Source organism: Mirounga leonina, unplaced genomic scaffold, assembly GCF_011800145.1.
Source record: "Mirounga leonina isolate KUSES-001 unplaced genomic scaffold, KU_Mleo_1.0 Mir_115, whole genome shotgun sequence".
Classification (NCBI taxonomy): Eukaryota; Metazoa; Chordata; class Mammalia; order Carnivora; family Phocidae; genus Mirounga; species Mirounga leonina.
In genome coordinates, this window is record NW_023270268.1 from 87,090,275 (window position 1) to 87,108,481 (window position 18,207).

At 46.0% G+C, this 18,207-nt stretch overlaps 1 protein-coding gene across 3 annotated transcripts in view; it reads right to left on the minus strand.

Annotated features, from left to right (window-relative positions):
• KALRN (kalirin RhoGEF kinase) overlaps positions 1-18,207 on the minus strand; it is a 648,894-nt gene that overhangs the window by 3,921 nt on the left and 626,766 nt on the right. For all 3 annotated transcript variants that reach the window (XM_034999991.1, XM_035000002.1, XM_035000000.1), the window contains 7 exons: positions 15,382-15,409; positions 14,733-14,904; positions 12,223-12,344; positions 11,434-11,565; positions 9,742-9,906; positions 7,729-7,807; positions 1,415-1,615 (listed from right to left, as the gene is read on the minus strand). In XM_034999991.1, coding sequence (XP_034855882.1) covers positions 1,415-1,615; positions 7,729-7,807; positions 9,742-9,906; positions 11,434-11,565; positions 12,223-12,344; positions 14,733-14,904; positions 15,382-15,409 — 899 coding nt within the window. The remainder of the gene's footprint in view (positions 1-1,414; positions 1,616-7,728; positions 7,808-9,741; positions 9,907-11,433; positions 11,566-12,222; positions 12,345-14,732; positions 14,905-15,381; positions 15,410-18,207) is intronic.

Here is an 18,207-nt window from a genome sequence, read left to right on the forward strand (position 1 = left end):
CAAGAAGCACCCCTTCTCATCTTTGTTCTTTCCAGCCTGGCCCAGGTCCACACAGCGGCTGGCACACAGGGAGTGCTCAGTAAATGTTTGCCGAACTAGCTCAATCCACTGTTCATCTCATTTAATCCCTGGAACATCTCTGAGAAGTGGAAATAATTCTTCAGACTTCACAGATGAGGACCCGAGGCCCAGGAATCTAAAGACCCTGCCCCAAATCCCAGAGCTGGGATGAGAGCCCAGGCTCTTCATTCCAAGAATGGTTTCCTTCCCTTGCACTGTGGCAGTCTGGAAATCAGCACCTTCCCCTGGAATGATGCAAGCTGGCAAATCCGAAGGGGCCAAGGTTCTGGGTCCGCCATATCACCTTGATATACAAGTGATAATACTTGTCTAATCACCTGGTATTAGGTCCTGGAAGGCTGTTTGTAAGTGTATTTGTTAAATCCCAAGTGACAATCGACCTACTACTACACAGCTATATAAGAGATCACAAAAGAATTATAAATATTAATAGAGTTGGTTCTGTCTTCTCTTGTTTCTTTTCAACCAATTCAAAAATGTAGCCAAAGATGTTTGCCCTTTGGCTGTCTTTTTTTCAACATAAATAAATGTATAGGTGACTGCCTCAAAGGCCCTCATCCACAAACACCTAGACAAAAAAGCACCCAAGAGCCACAGTAAAATGACAGCTGAAAAGCTGTACGTGGAGGCGCCTCTCTTGTGAACAGAGGCTCCTGTGGAGACGTACACAGCACCAGTCTTGGGCGCAGGGTCATCAGCACACGTCGGATGACATCTCTATGAGGGCTCAATACTCCTGAGAGGACTTTGTTCTCTTTAGCCTCTGTTAGATCTCTGTGAACCACAGGACACGATCTCTGTTCTTAGCTTGGGGGAGGTGGGGGGAGAACGTGCTTTACTTGATGTGTTCTGGGGCCAAGTATATGGTTGCCTGAGTTCCTAGAAAATCTGGAATGAGTGGAATATTTTGAAGGTCAAGGTTCCACTTTAAAAGGAATTTCCTGGGTGGGAGACCATGGATGCCATGGCAGTGGATTGATGCTCAAACCCCTCTTGCATGTCAGGTCCACCCCTGTCAACAAGCCTATGGTCAATAAGCTCTTCCTACACCCCTGCCCAGCCCAAGAGTCCATAAGAGAAAGAACATGAGAATCCGAGGGAGAGAAATATGGGTTCAAGTCCCAGCTTCTCCATTTCTTAGTGGTAAGGACCTTCCTTATCCTTGATTTTTCTAATCTATAAATGGGAACCACATTTTTATAAAACGGACGGGAGGACGCACGTGATGTACAACACTTCGTACACCCTAAGACATTGTATAAAATAACTGCCATTGCCAGGGGACAATAAGTAACCCAAACAGCTGGAGACCCCCTGAGACGCCTGTACTTACAGTTCTAGAATCAGGATGTAGGACGTGGGGGACTCATAGGTGTCGTGGAGAGTGATGTACTGGGGGTGTTGCAGGTGCTGAAGCAGGGCAGCCTCGTGGGCAGCCTGCTCTTTTTTCTTCATTTTTTTGCTAACAAATTTCACGGCAACATCCTTGCGGGTGGCTTTGTGAATGCATTTCTTCACTATGGAGAAACGGCCTCTGGAAAGAGAAAGGGAGAAAGCATTTTGCTAAGCTTCCTCCATCAACGAGGTATTATTTTATTCAAGGATGTGTAAAGTTTTATCTGAAGTGGTTAGACAGTAACACTTATTAGGAATCCTACTTTCCTATTTTTAAATTATAATGTTATCATTCGGAAAAGCCATGTTTCCTTCCTTAGCATTTCAGGGTTCTCTGAGATGCGAAAAACGAGTATCATTTTTAGTCAATAGATTTCTCTGTCACTTTGAACAGCACAGGTTCAGTTTTCTAAGCGGAGTATCTTTTTGTAAAATACAACAATAATAATAATGTTCATGAAGGAAGAATTGTAATCTATGATAATTTCAAAAACATTTTTCTAAGAGGCAATTTTTTCCTTTATTTTATATTTATTATCTTGGTATTATGGAAACTCTCTAATATACACAAAAGTAGAGAGAATAGTATAATAGATCTGTGCACCCAGCAGCCCGCTTCAGTAATTATCAGCATTTTGCCAACCTTATTCCACTATTCCTTTCCTACCTCTTGCCTTTTTTTCTGTAGTATTTTTAGCAAAATCCAGATATATTATTTCACTCATAAATACTTCAGTCATTTCTAATTGACAAGGACATTTAAAAATGTATAACCACCATGCCATCTTCACATCTGACAATATTAGCCACACCTAAAATAGAATGGTTCCCAGACTCAGCTGTAGCCCAGGAGGAGGTAGAAAGAAAGTGAAGTAGAAGGGGGAACTGGTCAGCAATGGGAGCAGAGAAAGGGAGTCAAAGAGGTGACAAGCAATGCCATCCCAGGCCCGTCCCTGAGGCGCTCTAACCTATGAGTAGAGGACTCAACCATCCAAAGAGCAGTCCATTCCTCCAGCGGAAATGGAGACATCCAACACCACTGGCACCACAAAGATTGTCCAACTGACTCCTTGACCTGGCTCTGTGCTCACCAAGCGACTTTCAGACAATAATAGTCAGATAGTGTTTCTCCACTATAGATTTTTGACAAAAGAAGAGAATATGTTGGGATGCCTGGGTGGTTCAGTCAGTTAAGCCTCTGCCTTTGGCTCAGGTCATGACCCTGGAGTCCTGGGATGGAGCCCTGCTCAGCGGGGAGTCTGCTTCTCCCTCTCCTTCTGCCCCTCCTCCTGCTCATGCTCTCTCTCTCTCTCTCTCTGTGTGTGCCAAATAAAATAATAATAATAAAAAATCTTTAAGAAGAGAATATGCTGATCAATAAAACAACTATTTGACAAATACTAATTGAATGTTATGTAGCAGACATTCTTTTTGCATAGTAAACAAATATTTGGTAGAACTGATAGTTCTATTCTATATCATAAATTAATAAATTACCATCTTTTTTTTTTTTTTTTTTTTTTTTTTTTAATTTCTTTGCCTAATGTGGGGCTCAAGCTCACAATCCTGGGATCAAGAGTTGCGTGCTCCACCGACTGAGCTAGCCAGACACACTTTCATTATGTTTTTCTTTCTTTAACAGATTTTATTTGTTTGAAAGAGAGAGGAGGAGAGAGCACAAGTCGGGGGAGGAACAGAGGGAGAGGGACAAACAGACTCCATGCTGACCATAGAGCCTGAGGCAGGGCTCCATCTCACTACCCTTAGATCATGACCTGAGCTGAAGACAAGAGTCTGGGGCTCAACCACCTGAGCCACCCAGGTGCCCCCATTCTGGTTTTTAACAGCACTCTCTTGTTTGATTATTAGAGGTCACCCCTTCCAGAAGACTTTGGATGCATGAAAACAATTGAATGCTAGGGAGAGCTCGCCTGAACTAAGTGGCCATGTTGAGGTGCTGCTATACCTTACTTTTTGTTTTAAAATTTTTATTTATTTATTTGAGAGACAGGCCATGAGGTGGGGGTGGGAAGGGGCAGAGGGAAAAGCAGACTCCCCGCTGAGCAGGGAGCCTGACGTGGGGCTCCATCCCAGGACCCTGGGATCATGACCTGAGCCCAAGATGGACACTTTACCCACTGAGCCACCCAGGCGCCTCTATTCCTTAATTTTTTTTTAATTGTGTGTATCCAAGTTATGCATCCCCATGATTTAAAAAGTCAACTAGCTTTAAGGTTTCTTATTAAACTAATAGTATCCCATCCTCTCACTCCCAACCCCATTTTCCTTACCTGAGAGGAAGTTTAACGTATCAGGTAATTATATTTTAGCTTAGTACGGGGGTAAGTCTATGTTTGTGTGGCTACTTCTTGATGTTTCAGTTTTCATTATAATCTGTTGACACCCACTCCAGAAAGGGAGATGTTAGTCTCTCTCCCCTCCCTGTCACCACCACATGACCATTTTCCCCATCCCCTGTCCTCCCAGCAGAATGATATTTTAATCAATATTCAGTGTTTCCACTACTGCAACTAGGTCAGGGCTACTCACAGTTGCAGCTCCAGTAAACTATGAATATTTTCCTTTTTGTGATAGAATTCGGCCTCATTTCTAACAAAGACTGCCCCTTATGAGAACCACTCAAAGATTAGTCTGGGACTAAGTCACTGCAGGGTGACCAAGTGGTTTATAGCATAGTTCCACTCTCAAAGCCTTGCTATGCTTCTGTGGGTGTGTTCTATCTGTGCACAGCTTGAACGTAGCCCAGGATTTGTGTTATTCCAGGCACAGAATTAGGGGATCTCCTTCTTTAGCTCTCTTCTCACTGAGATTTCCCACACATTTTTTGGCTCCCATGGGTCCGTTTTTATAGATGGGAATCCTTCAGAGTTTTAGCTTCTTGCTTGGGTTAAAGCAATGAGAGAAAGAAGGGAGAGAGGGAAAGGCATTTTACTGCTCTCTTCAGCTCAAAGGGACCCCCTTTCCTGTCTTTTGGCCAGAAAGATGGGTTTCCTTTGGAGTTGCCCCCTGTGCATGCTGCCCAGCTCCCTGGTTTGGCCGGCCCTTGGGTTAAAGCCCAACAAACAAACCAGAGACCTCACTGCTGCTGTCCTTGACTTTTAAGTTTTAACTGGGCTCCCCATTCTCCAGTTCTTTACTTCTCAGAATCCTGAGGTAGTTGTTTTTTTGTATTTTGTCCAGGGATTCTGGTTCTCATCAGTGGGAGAGATAGGCCACAGTGGGCTTACTCTGTCTTGGTGGGCACTGGAAGTTGGCTCATTCTAAAACTTGGGGACTAAACAGTGTTTGGAAGCTCTGAGTGGCGGGGGAGAGGGCGGAGAGCCTGTCAATTCGACCTTCACTGTAGGGTGATCTGAGTGAACAGTTTAGTGGGGAAAGCTCTAAAGTCCGTATCTTTAAGATTTTCTTCTTGGGCTGGTCAGATTTCCCAGAGAAAGACCCTCCTACTTCCTGCCTAGACCGTGAAGCTGCGGTTGTCCACTTTTGGAGGCCGGGGGGTTGAGAGAGCTGGGGTCCTGAGTATCCAGCATGGATATAGTCTCCTAAGGGGCCTGTTTGCCGGAAGGTTCTGCTGCCCCCAACTGTGCCAGTGTCTCTGAGAACAGAGGCACCTGTCTAGAGGATGGACCTGCCCCCGCTTCCTGCATGGGGAAGGACGATCGTACCGCTGCCTGTGGCCAGGGACGAGGCCCAGAGCCACACCCTCTCACACAGAGTTTCAGCCACTCCTCCCCACTTCAGCAGCCTCTTGTCACCGGTTTGCAGAGGTACTTGATGCGGCCAGTACCCCGGCCTTTGGGGAATTCTGCTGCAAAAGTTGCACAGGCTCTCACTTGACCCCATGGCTGACTTGGACCGAGTTCCTAAGGTCTCCTAGGTCATCTGTCACTCTTTCACTTGTTTTCTGCTTCGAATATATTACTAGTTGTCTCTTCTTCCTGGTTCCTCATCCTTATGTGCCTGATCAGAAAAATTCCTTTAGTGGAGGTTCAGTGAAGTCTCAGGAAGGAGTGAAAACAGATGGCTGTGTTCAACCTGCCATCCTTGCCTAGAGGCCTGGCCCTGCTACATTTTTGGATCCCGTACAGGTCACCGGTCAGCATTCCTAGGGGACAACTCTCTGGCTTCTTTACATTGCCGTGGTGCCCATTTAGTTTATTTCCAACTAACCGTGCCATGCTCAAGTGCTCTTTCCTTCGGTAGGTAGACTTTAGGAGCAAAGATATTTCTTTTGGCACCATGGTTTTTATACTATTTAATTACCAGAGAGCTATTTTTAACAAGACGGTCATATAGGCCTAGAATTCTAGGTTTCAGTGCAATGGAGAAAGTTGACTCACGTCTATGGCCCACAGACACCTTCCGTGTGTCTCACATCAGTATCTACATGTTTTGTTTCCCTTCTGTTCACATACAGCGTTCTTAAAGGATCTCCTGAAAATAGGAGGACTGTACTTGGAGGAGAGGAAAAGCTTCATATGGTTGGGGATGAGATTTTTTTTAAAAAAACATCGACTGCCTTGAACAGATCAGAAACTTGATCTCCCCTTTGGGAAATACTAAAACATCGTCTCTTCTAGGTAAAACACGCCTTCGCCTGTGGCGCTCAACAGCAAATGCTTGTCTTGGGAAAGAAATCCCGGGTGCATCTAGGCGATACAACCAGTTTCATTTAGAACCAGGTGGGGATTCGATTCATTACAGGAGTTGTACCTAGCTTCACAAAACCTCAGTATAATGGGGCAAACTAGATTTCAACGGCTAGAGCTTATTTTTGACAAAAATTGCTACAGCGAGAAACCACATATGTTTGTTTTACTAAAACAAACACAGGCTTAAGAATTGGGTAGGTCAGGGTTAGAATCCTGGCTCTACATTTGCTAGTTTCAAGACCTCGAAAAAGTGACTTAACTCCCCAAGCCTGGGTTCCTTTCCTGGAAATCTACTCAAACACCACCTCACGATGTGGTAAGGATTACGTTAAATATCTCTCATATAATATCTGCATAGTATCTGCAACATTATAGATACCCAATAAGCATCATCATCAACACCACGTAAATTTCCATTGGCCTTTTTTGCCCCCTCCGGCCACACAAAGAAGAGTGAAAGGAGAGCGAAAGTTGGTTTTTGATGAAAGGTATTATGATGAAAGGTTGTGAATTACATTGTGACTCCTGCCTAAGAAATGGGAATAGCAAACATTTGGGCTCTTTCCACAACCTCTGTCACAACGACCCCACTCAGGAAATGTTATGCTTCATTGAGAGACGTCAATCAGAGATAGAGATGATGGTAATGGCCCACTGTTAGTGGATGCTCTTTTATTTACACATCCAGGTGGGGGTGGAGGACTTGTAAAAGCTCCCCACCCTCTCACCTAGACCACACGCAAACCAATGCCCACATAGAGATGATCCTCCATTTTGTTTCTTTCCATCAACTATTTTCGGGGACAGGTGATAGATTTTTTTTCATTGTTTTGTTAAAAGTCATATTTTTATCTTTTTATTTTTGAGGACATGCTTTTCTAACTAAAATAGAGACAAAGAGACAGAGAGATTGTGTGTGTGTGTGGGTATGTGTGTCTGTGTAGGGGGGGGACTGGACTGGAAATATCCACAAAACAATGTGATTGGGCTTGACATATGGACATATATAGAGACCTGAACCAAAAATTAGTGATTATACCTTCTTCTCAGGAACACATGGAACTTCTAACAAAAATTGACCCTGTACTGCAAATAAAGCCAGTCCCAACAAAAGTCAGAGTCAGTATCACATAGATCAAGTTCTTCAACTACAGTGTAATTAAGTTAGACATCAGTAACAAGAAGATAATTTGTAAAAATCTCATACAGCTGGAAATTTTAAAGTATTTCTATTACAATTAGGTCAAAGAAAAGAATCATAGTTGAACCGAATGATAACGAAAGTGCCACATATCAGAACTCAGGAGATGTAGCTAAAATTGTATTTTGAAGAAAAGGCTGAGCCTTAAATTCTTATATCAGAACAAAAGAAAGGCTGACAGTTGACAAGTGAAGCCTCCCCTCCAACTTAAAAAGTTAAAAAAAAGAGCGATAAAAATACACATAAATATTCTAGTTTTTTTCTTACTATAGAGAGAATACACTTAGGAGAAACAAACAACACTAAAAGCAAGTCGTTATTCTGATGTGATGATGTTAAGTGCCCATAAATGAAGGAATAGAAAAACAGGGTCATTACCTTCCAATTTCATTCAGCTCAGTATAAGCTGAATCAAAATTTTCCTTCCAAGAAATGGTGGCACCATCAGCAGCAGCATCTTTGGAAGAGAGAGAATCCATTTATGATACTGAGGAAGTCATATAAGAATAAAGAAAAGATTAACAGAAAATCTCCTCCATTGCCCCAAACCAATTCTTGTGACCAAATATGGAGTCTAACTCAGTGGGAAAATGCCAGGATTCTCTGAAATGTTATTTTTAAAAATATCATCCAACGGCAAGCTGACATGAAAGAGTCGGACCCCCTCCCCCCGCCCCCCCGCCCCCACTGTGCCATCTACATAAACAAGAGAAAACTTGGGACAATCAGAGATGTAACCTCTGGGTATTTTAAAATAGAAATTTGGTAGAAAAAAATTAGAAGGAGAAAAACACACGGAAGGCCTAGAAAAGCCAGTGAGAATCAGAGCTGAGGGGGGGTGCAGTGGAGGTTAGGGGAAGAGTTACAAGGGCCCAGAGAAGGAAAGGAGAGGAATATGCTCAAAACATCCTAACCACTGCTCTGTCAGCCTGCTGCCTCAGACAGCGATGAGCTTAGCTGGTATACTCTTTGGCAGCATTACCTTATATGATGTGTTAATTCCCTGGCAATGATTTATACACACACGTGTGCAAGCATGCACACCAATACATATTTGTGCTGTCTCTTGGGACCAAGGCTCACGAGAAGGAAGACATGAGGCAGAATTTAGTTAGTGGCTTGGGAGGAGAGTACTGAGCTGACAGCGAGGCTCTTCTGACCCGGGCCGCCTCAGGCCACCCAGAGCACAGCTGGGCTGAGGCTCAGGTGTCTTATCTATATGGAATTCTGACAAAACGGAGACCCAGGGCCAAGGTTTCCTGGTGAGTCATGGGTCCAAGGGAGCAAGGCCACTGGGAGGGAGCTGAGCCCCTGGGGACAGGCTGGGGAGCACTTCCAGAGTCAGTGGGTGTTGGGGGGGCTGGGCTGTAGCGGAAGGCCCTAGAAGGCTTCTGAAGCCCCTCTGGAGACTCTGGGATCCCCTTAACCCAGAGACATACAGGTCTGTTGTCTTTCTAGGGCAGGGACCTCCTCCTCCACCCCAACACACACAACCCACTCCTTGTACCACGGAATACCTCATGACTTGGAGATTTCTTCAGGCTAACAAGTGTCCTCTTCCAAAATGTTCTTGGGACCAAGGGGGTGAGACAGCGAATAGGTGGTATTTGTAAAATACTCACGTGTAGCCAGTTATAGGTGTATCTTAATTATCCAACACATCCACATAAAAATGTATCCACCTTGAGGGGCGCCTGGGTGGCTCAGTTGGTTAAGGGCTTGCCTTTGGCTCAGGTCATGATCTCAGGGTCCTGGGATTGGGCTCCCTGCTCAGCTAGGAGTCTGCTTCTCCTTATCCCTCTGCCCCTCTTCCCATTCATGTGCATGCTCTCTCTCACAAATATATAAATAAAAATCTTAAAAAAAAAATGTATCTACCTTAAAAAAAAGACATTCTGGGAAGGCTGGGGGTGGTGAAACTATCAAATACTCATTTTGATGCAAATCCTTCAAGCAGCTTGCTTTCCTCTCCCCAGCTTAAACTGGTAAACGGGGCTGTCTCTAATGCTGTGAGGTACACTTACGCCTTGCAGGGGGTCCCAGGGGAGAGGAGGTTTGGTGCCCCCATCTAGGAAAAGGGGCAGACAGCATCCAGGTGACTCACGACTCCTGCCCGCCCCTCTCTGTTCCCGGGGACCCACGTGGGTGCCCAGGGACCCTGGCAGGCCCGGGGTAGATATGGGTGGCAGACCTCACTTTTGCCCCAAGATGGTTGAAATCACACTTTTCATCAGGTCTCTGAAATGTTACTTGACGGAAGCCACTGGCAAATGCAGGTCACCTCCTGCGTGGTGGCCTGCCATGCCAACGGCCAGCCGGCACCAGCGAGTGTGTGAGCTGCCAGGCACCTTGCCGCCCCTGCCTGGGGTGCTGGGCATGGCCGGGACTCACCGTACTCAGGGAGTCGCACAAACTCCGAGGGCTCGCTGGGAAGGCTGATCCCCCAGGGGTTACTGGCGCTGACTCGGAACTGATAAGGACTCCCAGGACTGAGGTCCTCGACGACAAGGTAAGTGTCCAAGGTCGAAGCCACTGACTGCTGCCAGGCCTGGGAACCTAGTGCACGATTTCCGAGGACAGGGAAAGAGAAAAAGCCAGAGGGACATTGTTTCAAAGACCTTCAGCAAACAAAGAAAAGGAAGTTGACACATTTCCATTCAAGGAACCGTTGTGGTTGCTGATTGGGCTCGGCAAGGCTGTGGGCCAACTGTGGCAGGCTTGGGCTCCATTTTCTGAATGACTGAATGGATCATGAGGGGCGGGACAGCAGCTGACCCAGGGACGCCGCTCATTCCCAGACGGGCATGTGTGAGGGTGAGAAGGCGGAGCTCATGCAGAATTTACAGAGGAACGTGCGGCCACTCGTTAACAAGGCACAAAAATATACCAGAAATCACAAGATGCGAGACTATATGCGTTTGGAAGTGGAAACAAACTAGAAGTGAACAAGCACTGAGCACTCCATGTACATGAAGTGCTGTGCCAGGCGTCCAAGTGATTCTCCCATTTCACTTCCACACTGAAATCCCCAGAAACCCTGCGGGGTTGGGAACAGGAGGAACTGAAGCTCAGAAAGATGAAACGATCACTGTGTGAACATGATGAGCTAAGAACTGCACAGTGCAGAGGAAAGCACTAGCTTTGAGAGACGTGTCCCCCGGCTCAGCTCGGACACCTGTGTGCTGAGCGGGGACGCCCAAGAGCGAACAGCTTCACAAAGACGCAGAAGTAAACAGCTTTGTAACTGCACAGGGCCTGCTCGGCAGAAGAAAGAAGAGTTGAGATGCTATGAGCAACGGCAAGTACAACAAATGATTTTGGTTCTGGGCATGAACAGTGGCTGGAAATTCAGCTGTGTAATTCATTATGCGGTTCAGAGATGTGTTATTAACAACTAGAGCTAGCTGGCAGCTTCTTATGTAACTAGTTCTTCTTGATAATAGGCGACAGGTTCAGGTGTTTCTGACTGCTGAACTATGTATGCACTCTCAGCATGTAAACGTAACAAATTTAAACAATGAACAGCTTTTTAAAATCATTATACACATGTATGTATGTAAAATTGAGAGGTCACACAAAATATATATGCAATCTCTATTTATATATGTGATCTCTAACTTTTATCTGGGGGTGGGGGTAAAGCTCTGCTCCTGCTACCCTCGTTTTCACTCTGGGAGAAAGATCACGAATTCACAAACTTGACACCTGGGTTTAATGCCAGCCATGATTCTTACTAATGCCTGCCTCGGGTTCCTTAACTTTCTTTAGGCCTTAGCCTCCTCATCTGTAAAATGGGCCTGATTGCCCCTGTCTGGGGAATAGGGCTTATTAAGGGCAGAAGCGCACATGAAGGCACTTTGAAATCTGCCAGGAGTCATCAGTTTGGGGAAAACCACTGCTTGAAGTTAGAGATCAGAAGGCGGCTGTAGTCCGGCACTGAGGTCTTTATGCTGAGTGGGAAGACACAAGAAGGAACAGCTGATGAAAGGCATGCAGGTAGTTTATGACTCTGAAGGACCTCCCCTTTTGAGGAAGGGAAGAAAGAAACCGAAAAGGAGGGGGTAGTAGGGGGAGCCGGCGCACCTTCTTCTCTGTACTCCACGGTGTAACCAGAAATTGTACAGTTTCCCGTGCTGGAGGGAGGCAGCCAGCGGAGGATCACGGAGGTGCAGCTTCTCTCCTGGGCGATGGGGCGGTTAGGGGCCGCTGGAACACCTTCGCAGACAGAAGTTATGGTCAAGCGCTATTTCTGCAGAACTTGGCATTTTGCACCAACGTTGAACGCTTCCTAGGAAACATGACCTTCCCCATGTCTCACATTTTTCCTACGGCCCTTTCCACCAAGTGGCACACCTTTCTCCAGGCTCTGGAGAGGCCTGGCAGATACACTGTGGGGTTAGAAGTTCTTCCTTGGGCTAAAGACTGCACGCTGGAGATAAAGCTTGACCCGGAAACTATGCAGATAAGTTATGGCGGGCCACGGAGTGCTCTTAGCGAAGACTCCTTCTCTCCCCTTTGCTGGACTTTGGGATTTCACAATGGACATTTTCTTCCCCAGGTCTCAGGGAATCCTTGTAATGTCTACTTAAAATATTTGATGAACATAAATTCATAGAGATAGGAAGTAGAATGGTGGCTGCCAGGGGCAGTGGGGAGGGGGGATGGGGAGCTGTTGTTTAATGGATATAGGATTTAGTTTTGAAAGATGAAAAGAGTTCTGGAGATTGGTTGCACAATAGTATGAATGTACTCAACACTACAGAATGTACACTTAACATTGGTTAATATGTTCAATTTTATGTTACGTATATTTTACCATAATAAAAATATTTTAAAATTATAAAAGGTGTTTGACGAACAAAGAGCCTGTACCTTGCACTTTAACTGTAGCAGACGTAGACGCGGTGCCGTGGTCATTTGTTGCTATGCAGGTATAAATCCCACTGTCCTGGGGCATCAGATTGCAAATCTTCAGGGTGATTTCCCCCGAATCACTAGAAACACCAAAAGGATGCTCCTCAGACTCTAGTAATGTCACAATTGACTGATGGGTAAAATCCCATAGGGTGGGCACATGGTGTGCTGAGCTGAATCCTCAGGCCCAAGGTCTCGTCCTAGCGCTGGGACTTTCCTGTACACCTTGGGTGATCACCTTGTCTTTCTATATTCCCATTTCTTTATGGGGGAAATTCTTGCCTCTCCTATGTCGCATGTTTGTTGTATATAGGGTATAGGGATAGAAAAGGAGTAAAACGAGATAAGAATTAGAACATGGTTTGAAATATATAAAGCCCTATGCAATATTACTGGTATTATTACCACTAGCAACTTTGTCCTAAAATATTCTCAGTCTCATAAAACAATAACAAATGGTATAAGAAATTGGAGGGGCAACTGGGTGGCACAGTCGGTTAAGCGTCTGACTCTTGGTTTCAGCTCAGGTAGTGATCTTGGGATCCTGCGACTGAGCCCCATGTGGGACTTCATGCTCTGCATGGAGTCTCCTTGGGATTCTCTCTCTCTCTCTCCCTCTGCTCTCCCCTCCAACCCTCGCACACGCTTGCTCGCTCTCTCTCTCTCTTTTAATAGGGTGAATAAATCTTAAAAAAAAAAAAAAAAAGAAGGGGCACCTGGGTGGCTCAGTCAGTTAAGCGTCTGCCTTCTCTTTGGCTCAGGTTGTAATCCCAGGGCCCTGAGATTGAGCCTCACTGCTCTGAGGGGAGCCTGCTTCTCCCTCTCCCTCTGCCCCTCCCCCCCACTCCTGCTCTCTCTCTCTCTCTCTCACTTGCTTTCTCTCTCTCAAGGAAATAAATATTTTTAAAAAGATTTAATAAAAAACAAAAGAAAATGGAACAACTGAGAATGAAAATGTTTAAGTATTTCAAATTCTACTAGGGGACCCTCAGAACAATTAAGTGCATTAAGTAAAGGGCAAATTCCACCACTAAATGCTAACTTCCCTAATAGTCCTAGTCTGGGGGCCAGGATGTCACAAGGGAAGCACTGCTCAGAAAGGGTGAAATGCAGCAGTCACCGTCAACCCCACTCCCTCCCCGATGTGGAGACATATACAGCCTATGGCCCTTCGGGATCCTCACCAAGCACTGGCTCTCACGCTAAGTTCCATGGGCCCACTGATCTTAGGACCTGGCTACTCCTGGCCATCTCTGCTGGGAATACCGTTTCATATGCATAAAAATTAAGTTAATGGATGGGAGTTTGATTCTAGGTGATTCTTTGATAAATGCTTAAGCACTTAGGGCTCGTTACTGCTTGTCCACTATAAACAGTAGTTAGGGGGCACCTGGGTAGCTCAGTCGTTAAGCGTCTGCCTTCGGCTCAGGTCATGATCCCAGGGTCCTGGGATCGAGCCCCGCATCAGGCTCCCTGCTCCACGGGAAGCCTGCTTCTCCCTCTCTCACTGCCCCTGCTTGTGTTCCCTCTCTCGCTGTGTCTCTCTCTGTCAAATAAATAAAATCTTAAAAAAAAAAAAATAAACAGTAGTTAGTACACAATGAATACTAACAGAATGATTGGGAGGCAGTCAACCAAGTTTTTTTTAAATACCCTTTCTTTATGGAAGCATGTGTATGGCTGGATTTTCTGTTTAACATTGCGTATTTTGGAGCGAGTCTTTTTCTTTTCTTCTAGAAAAATTGTTCTTAGGTTAATGGAAGAATTCAATAGATCACTGTTTCACAGGCTCCTGACAGGCACAAAGAAACCCCAGGATGTTGGGATGTGAGACTCACATTCCTCCCACAGGTCTGGAGCCTTTGCCCCTACTAAGGACATAGAGAGTCCCTTGGGGAGCCTTCGGGAAAAATCAGCCAGTCGGGGGGATGTACGTCAGTGACTGTCAAAGCTCTTCAAAAGCATGGTTCAGGCTTGACCTGAGATATAGAGGTTTATGGTTTTTTTTTTCTCCAAAGATTTTATTTGTTTGACAGAGAGAGAGCGAGAGAGGGAACACAAGCAGGGGGAGTGGGAGAGGGAGAAGCAGGCTTCTGGCCAAGCAGGGAGCCCGATGTGGGACTCGATCCCAGGACCCAGGGATCATGACCTGAGCCGAAGGCAGACGCTTAGCGACTGAGCCACCCAGGTGCCCCTAGAGGTTTATACTTTTATTTATTGAGTGTGGGTGCAGAATGCAGTCTTGCCAACTGTCCTTGTAGGTTCAGGTACGTCTCTGTGATGCCAAGCAGCACGAGAGCACGCTTTCCCGAGCCGCCCGCAGGGGTTGACTCCGTTTCTCTCCTCATCAAGGCCAAGTATTTGCGCTAGAATAGGCCCCAGGGCAGCTGTCCCCCGGAGAGGCTAAGTGCCCGGCACGGAGGCTGCACCAGGGTGCGGGCGGTGTCCACGTGGGGCGCTCAGCTTACCAGGAGGAGACGGTGGATGTGGCTGAGCTGTTGTCCGTGTCAAGGACGTTCTGGTCTGGCCCCTTCCAGGTGATGGTGGGCTTCGGCCGCCCACAGACTTTGCACTGCAGTGTCACCGTGTCCCCAAGCAAGCAGGTCACATCCACTAAGGGCACAAGGAATTCTGGGGCCACTGTGGTCAGATTGACATAAATCATCATTTAGAACAAACAGAATAAACAGCCATTTCCCAACACCACCCTCTCCTGCCCCCCACGTGTCATGATTCAAATAACCTTCAGCTTAATGCTGTTGAGTCATCCGTGTCCCAAGAAGAAGTATTTTAAAAATAATAAATGTTTACTTCAGAAAATCAGGAAACACAGATAAGTAAAAAGAAGAAAAGACTCCATGATGTCCTGATACAGAGGTAACTACTGCGAACATTTTGGTCTATGTCCTTTGGGCTTTCATCAATACTCTTTTCCTTACACAAATTACACCTATTGCAAGTTGTGGTCTTTCCCACCCCAGCAGTTTATCATGAACGCCCTTCCTTGTCCATCGCTCGGAACCACATCACCATTATTTACAGCCTCTTCCTCACTGCTGGGTTTGCCACAATTTATTTAGCCAATCCCCACGTTCTTGATTCTACTTTTTAACTCACCTTCTTGGATGAAATTTGGATTTAAGATCTGAAAAACACAAAGAAACAGAAAATTGCTTAAAGCCTAAATTACTGAGAAACAACAGGAGACTTCTACCCTCTTGAGTAAAAAGGAAGTACAGTTTCAGGAGACGAAGCCTGGAGGCCAGGCTCTCTTGCTTGCGACTGTGTCAGCATCTCAGTAACAACTCCGAGCACCTGCTGTGCTTCCCTCTCTACTCTGGTTCTTCACGCTCCTCTGGGTGGCCCAGGGTCCCAGGCAGGTGTGTCATGACTGCGAGCTCTGCTGGCTGCAGCTGGCCTTTCTCTCCCACGTTTCACTTCCTCGGTGGCTCTTCCTCCCTGTCAAATGCATAAAAGCCCTGCTCCCTGCCCCGCTTCAATCTGAGCTCGAGCAATGTGTTGGCACCGGGTCTTCCCGGTGTCACGGATTTTCAAAAACAGAGCACCTGACCTGGATCAAACTGCAATGGTCATTGACATTAAGCACTAACCATTAACCCAATGGTTTCCTTCCAGATGTAGCCCTCCCCCACCAAACGGGGGAACGTTCTCTTCAAGCAGCTACATGCAGAGCTTGTGTGGTTGCAGGGGAAAGGGAAGGTCATACCCGTCCATCCTGTCCCCAGCATAGAGCAACTTGAAAAGCACTGACCTAGGGGTTCTAGCCCTTCGTGCTGCCTAGGTGAAAACACGGACTTAGGCCAACAAAGTGACCTGACATTTGCATGGCGGGTTGGCAGAGACACTGTGGGGGCTCTTGACACACATCGTAAAGGCTGCCTCGTGACCCCGTGGATCTTCACAGAAGATGGACTTCTGGCCGACTAGCCATGCTGAAAAGTCACCCCTTCTTGATTTTTCTCTCATCTTTTGTTTTACCTCTCATCATGGAGTGCAGGTTATAAAGCTTGGCGGGGTGAACGAAACATGGGTTTCGGAGTCAGAAGGGCTGGGGCTCACCTCCTTTGTTTTGTGTGATAATCACTTAAGATTTATTACATCAATTTCCTTCCCTATAAAATGGGGATAACTAATACCTATTGCGAAATGTTATCACAAAGATCAAATGAGTAATATATGTCAAGTGCTTGACACAATGCTTGACAAGTAAGTATTCAATGACTACTTAAGTAAAGAAAGATGATCTAATTCTAGTCATCTTCCTTCTGCTAAGCAGCCTATTGTTACAGTGCCTTTTCTGTAAGAGTTTATGTTGCAAAATTCTTCTCTCCTTCGTAAATGAAGCCAGACAGCTCACGTGCCTCACAAATGGCCCATTGGGGCCTTCATACTTATCTCCCCATACTTAACTCCTGTCGTATGTGAACCCGGTTTCTGTCTGTTCTTCCCTTAATCAGGATCCATGTGAGCCCTTTGGAACAAAGATGCTATTTTCCCCCTTTGGATTCCCCTTTGCAAACCAATTGCCCACATATAGCACCCAGCTTTTTCATAAAGTGAGCTGTGGAAAACCCTTGTAATGCCAAATCCTGGGGCTGTCAAGTCTTGAGACTGACCTCAGCAGTGCCCTCTGCTAGTCTCAAAGGCCACATACACTGCTGCCCGGCCTTCCTTTAAATCAGTGGTTCTCAATCCTTAACCCTGGCAGCTTTAAAAACACGACAAGACCAATGCCTGGACCTCAGGCCTAGAGATTCTTTTAGCTGGTGGGAAGTGGGGCCAGACATCGGGATTTTTGAAAAGCTGCCTCAGGGGAATCAACGTGCACCCTGGTTTGAGGAAAGCCGCTGAAAGCCCCCTCTTTCCAAGGGAACTGGTCTCAGGTAAACCAACTCCCTGCCCCTGAGGCTTTTCTGGGGTGGGGCGGTGAGATGTGGGGGCATTTGGTAGAAGCTGCCTTTCGCACACCCAAGAGACCCCCTCTTCATGAGGAGACATGGGGCTGTGGCAGGGGGACAGCCCGGGAACACGGTGGGCAGCACCCCATCACTTGTAGTGATGTTGAGGAGGCCACAAAGGTCCCCCCTGGCTTAGCCAAGGCAGAGACAACGACATCGGCACCAGTCATTTCACAGTCCAAGGAAAGGAGATGAAGAATATTTTCTAAACATTATCAGGGCTTATCACAGAGTGGCGAGATCGAGGGTGGCTTTTCCCCCATTCAAAAAACATTGTCTCCTCCTCCAGGCTGGTGCGAGTTTTTATGGATTTAGAGACGTTAGGATGGAGGCTCTACCCTCAGGATTTATAAAATGTCTGAATTTCGGGTGATTTTTTTCTTTCTCTTCTTACCTGGGCTTTTCAAATATCCTGTAGTCCTTATGTTTCACTTTTATAATCTTTTTCAAAGGAAAAGAGGGCACAGTCAGAACTACTAGACTGTAGGTTCCTCAAGGACTGGAGCATGTTATTTTTCTTGTATCTCAGGCCCCTAGCCTGGCTTCTGCTGCAAAATGGGCATTTAATACATGTTGGTTGAATGAATATTTGACCTTTGTCCTCATTCCAGTTCTTCTAAGAATTGGGGATGGCTCATAAATAGAACCTGGAACTAGGTCCATACGATCTATAAAATAATTATTTCAGGGTGTATTACTAATAATATTTGATCAGAGCCTGTTTTCAAACACAGATGGAAAGCGAACTTTTGGGAAAATGATGAAAAAAACAATAAAGTCCATTGCCTCTGAGAGAGGAGGTTCTCAGCGGCGTTCCACTTGCGAGGGAATATAAACTCCAGGAGTGGACAAAGCATATCGTATCCAGACCCCAAGCCAGACACACTCTCTTGCCTTGGACATTCTTAAGCAGCTTAGGCCTCAGTTGTAGCTGTAAATTGGGGATAATGTTGCCCACCGGAAA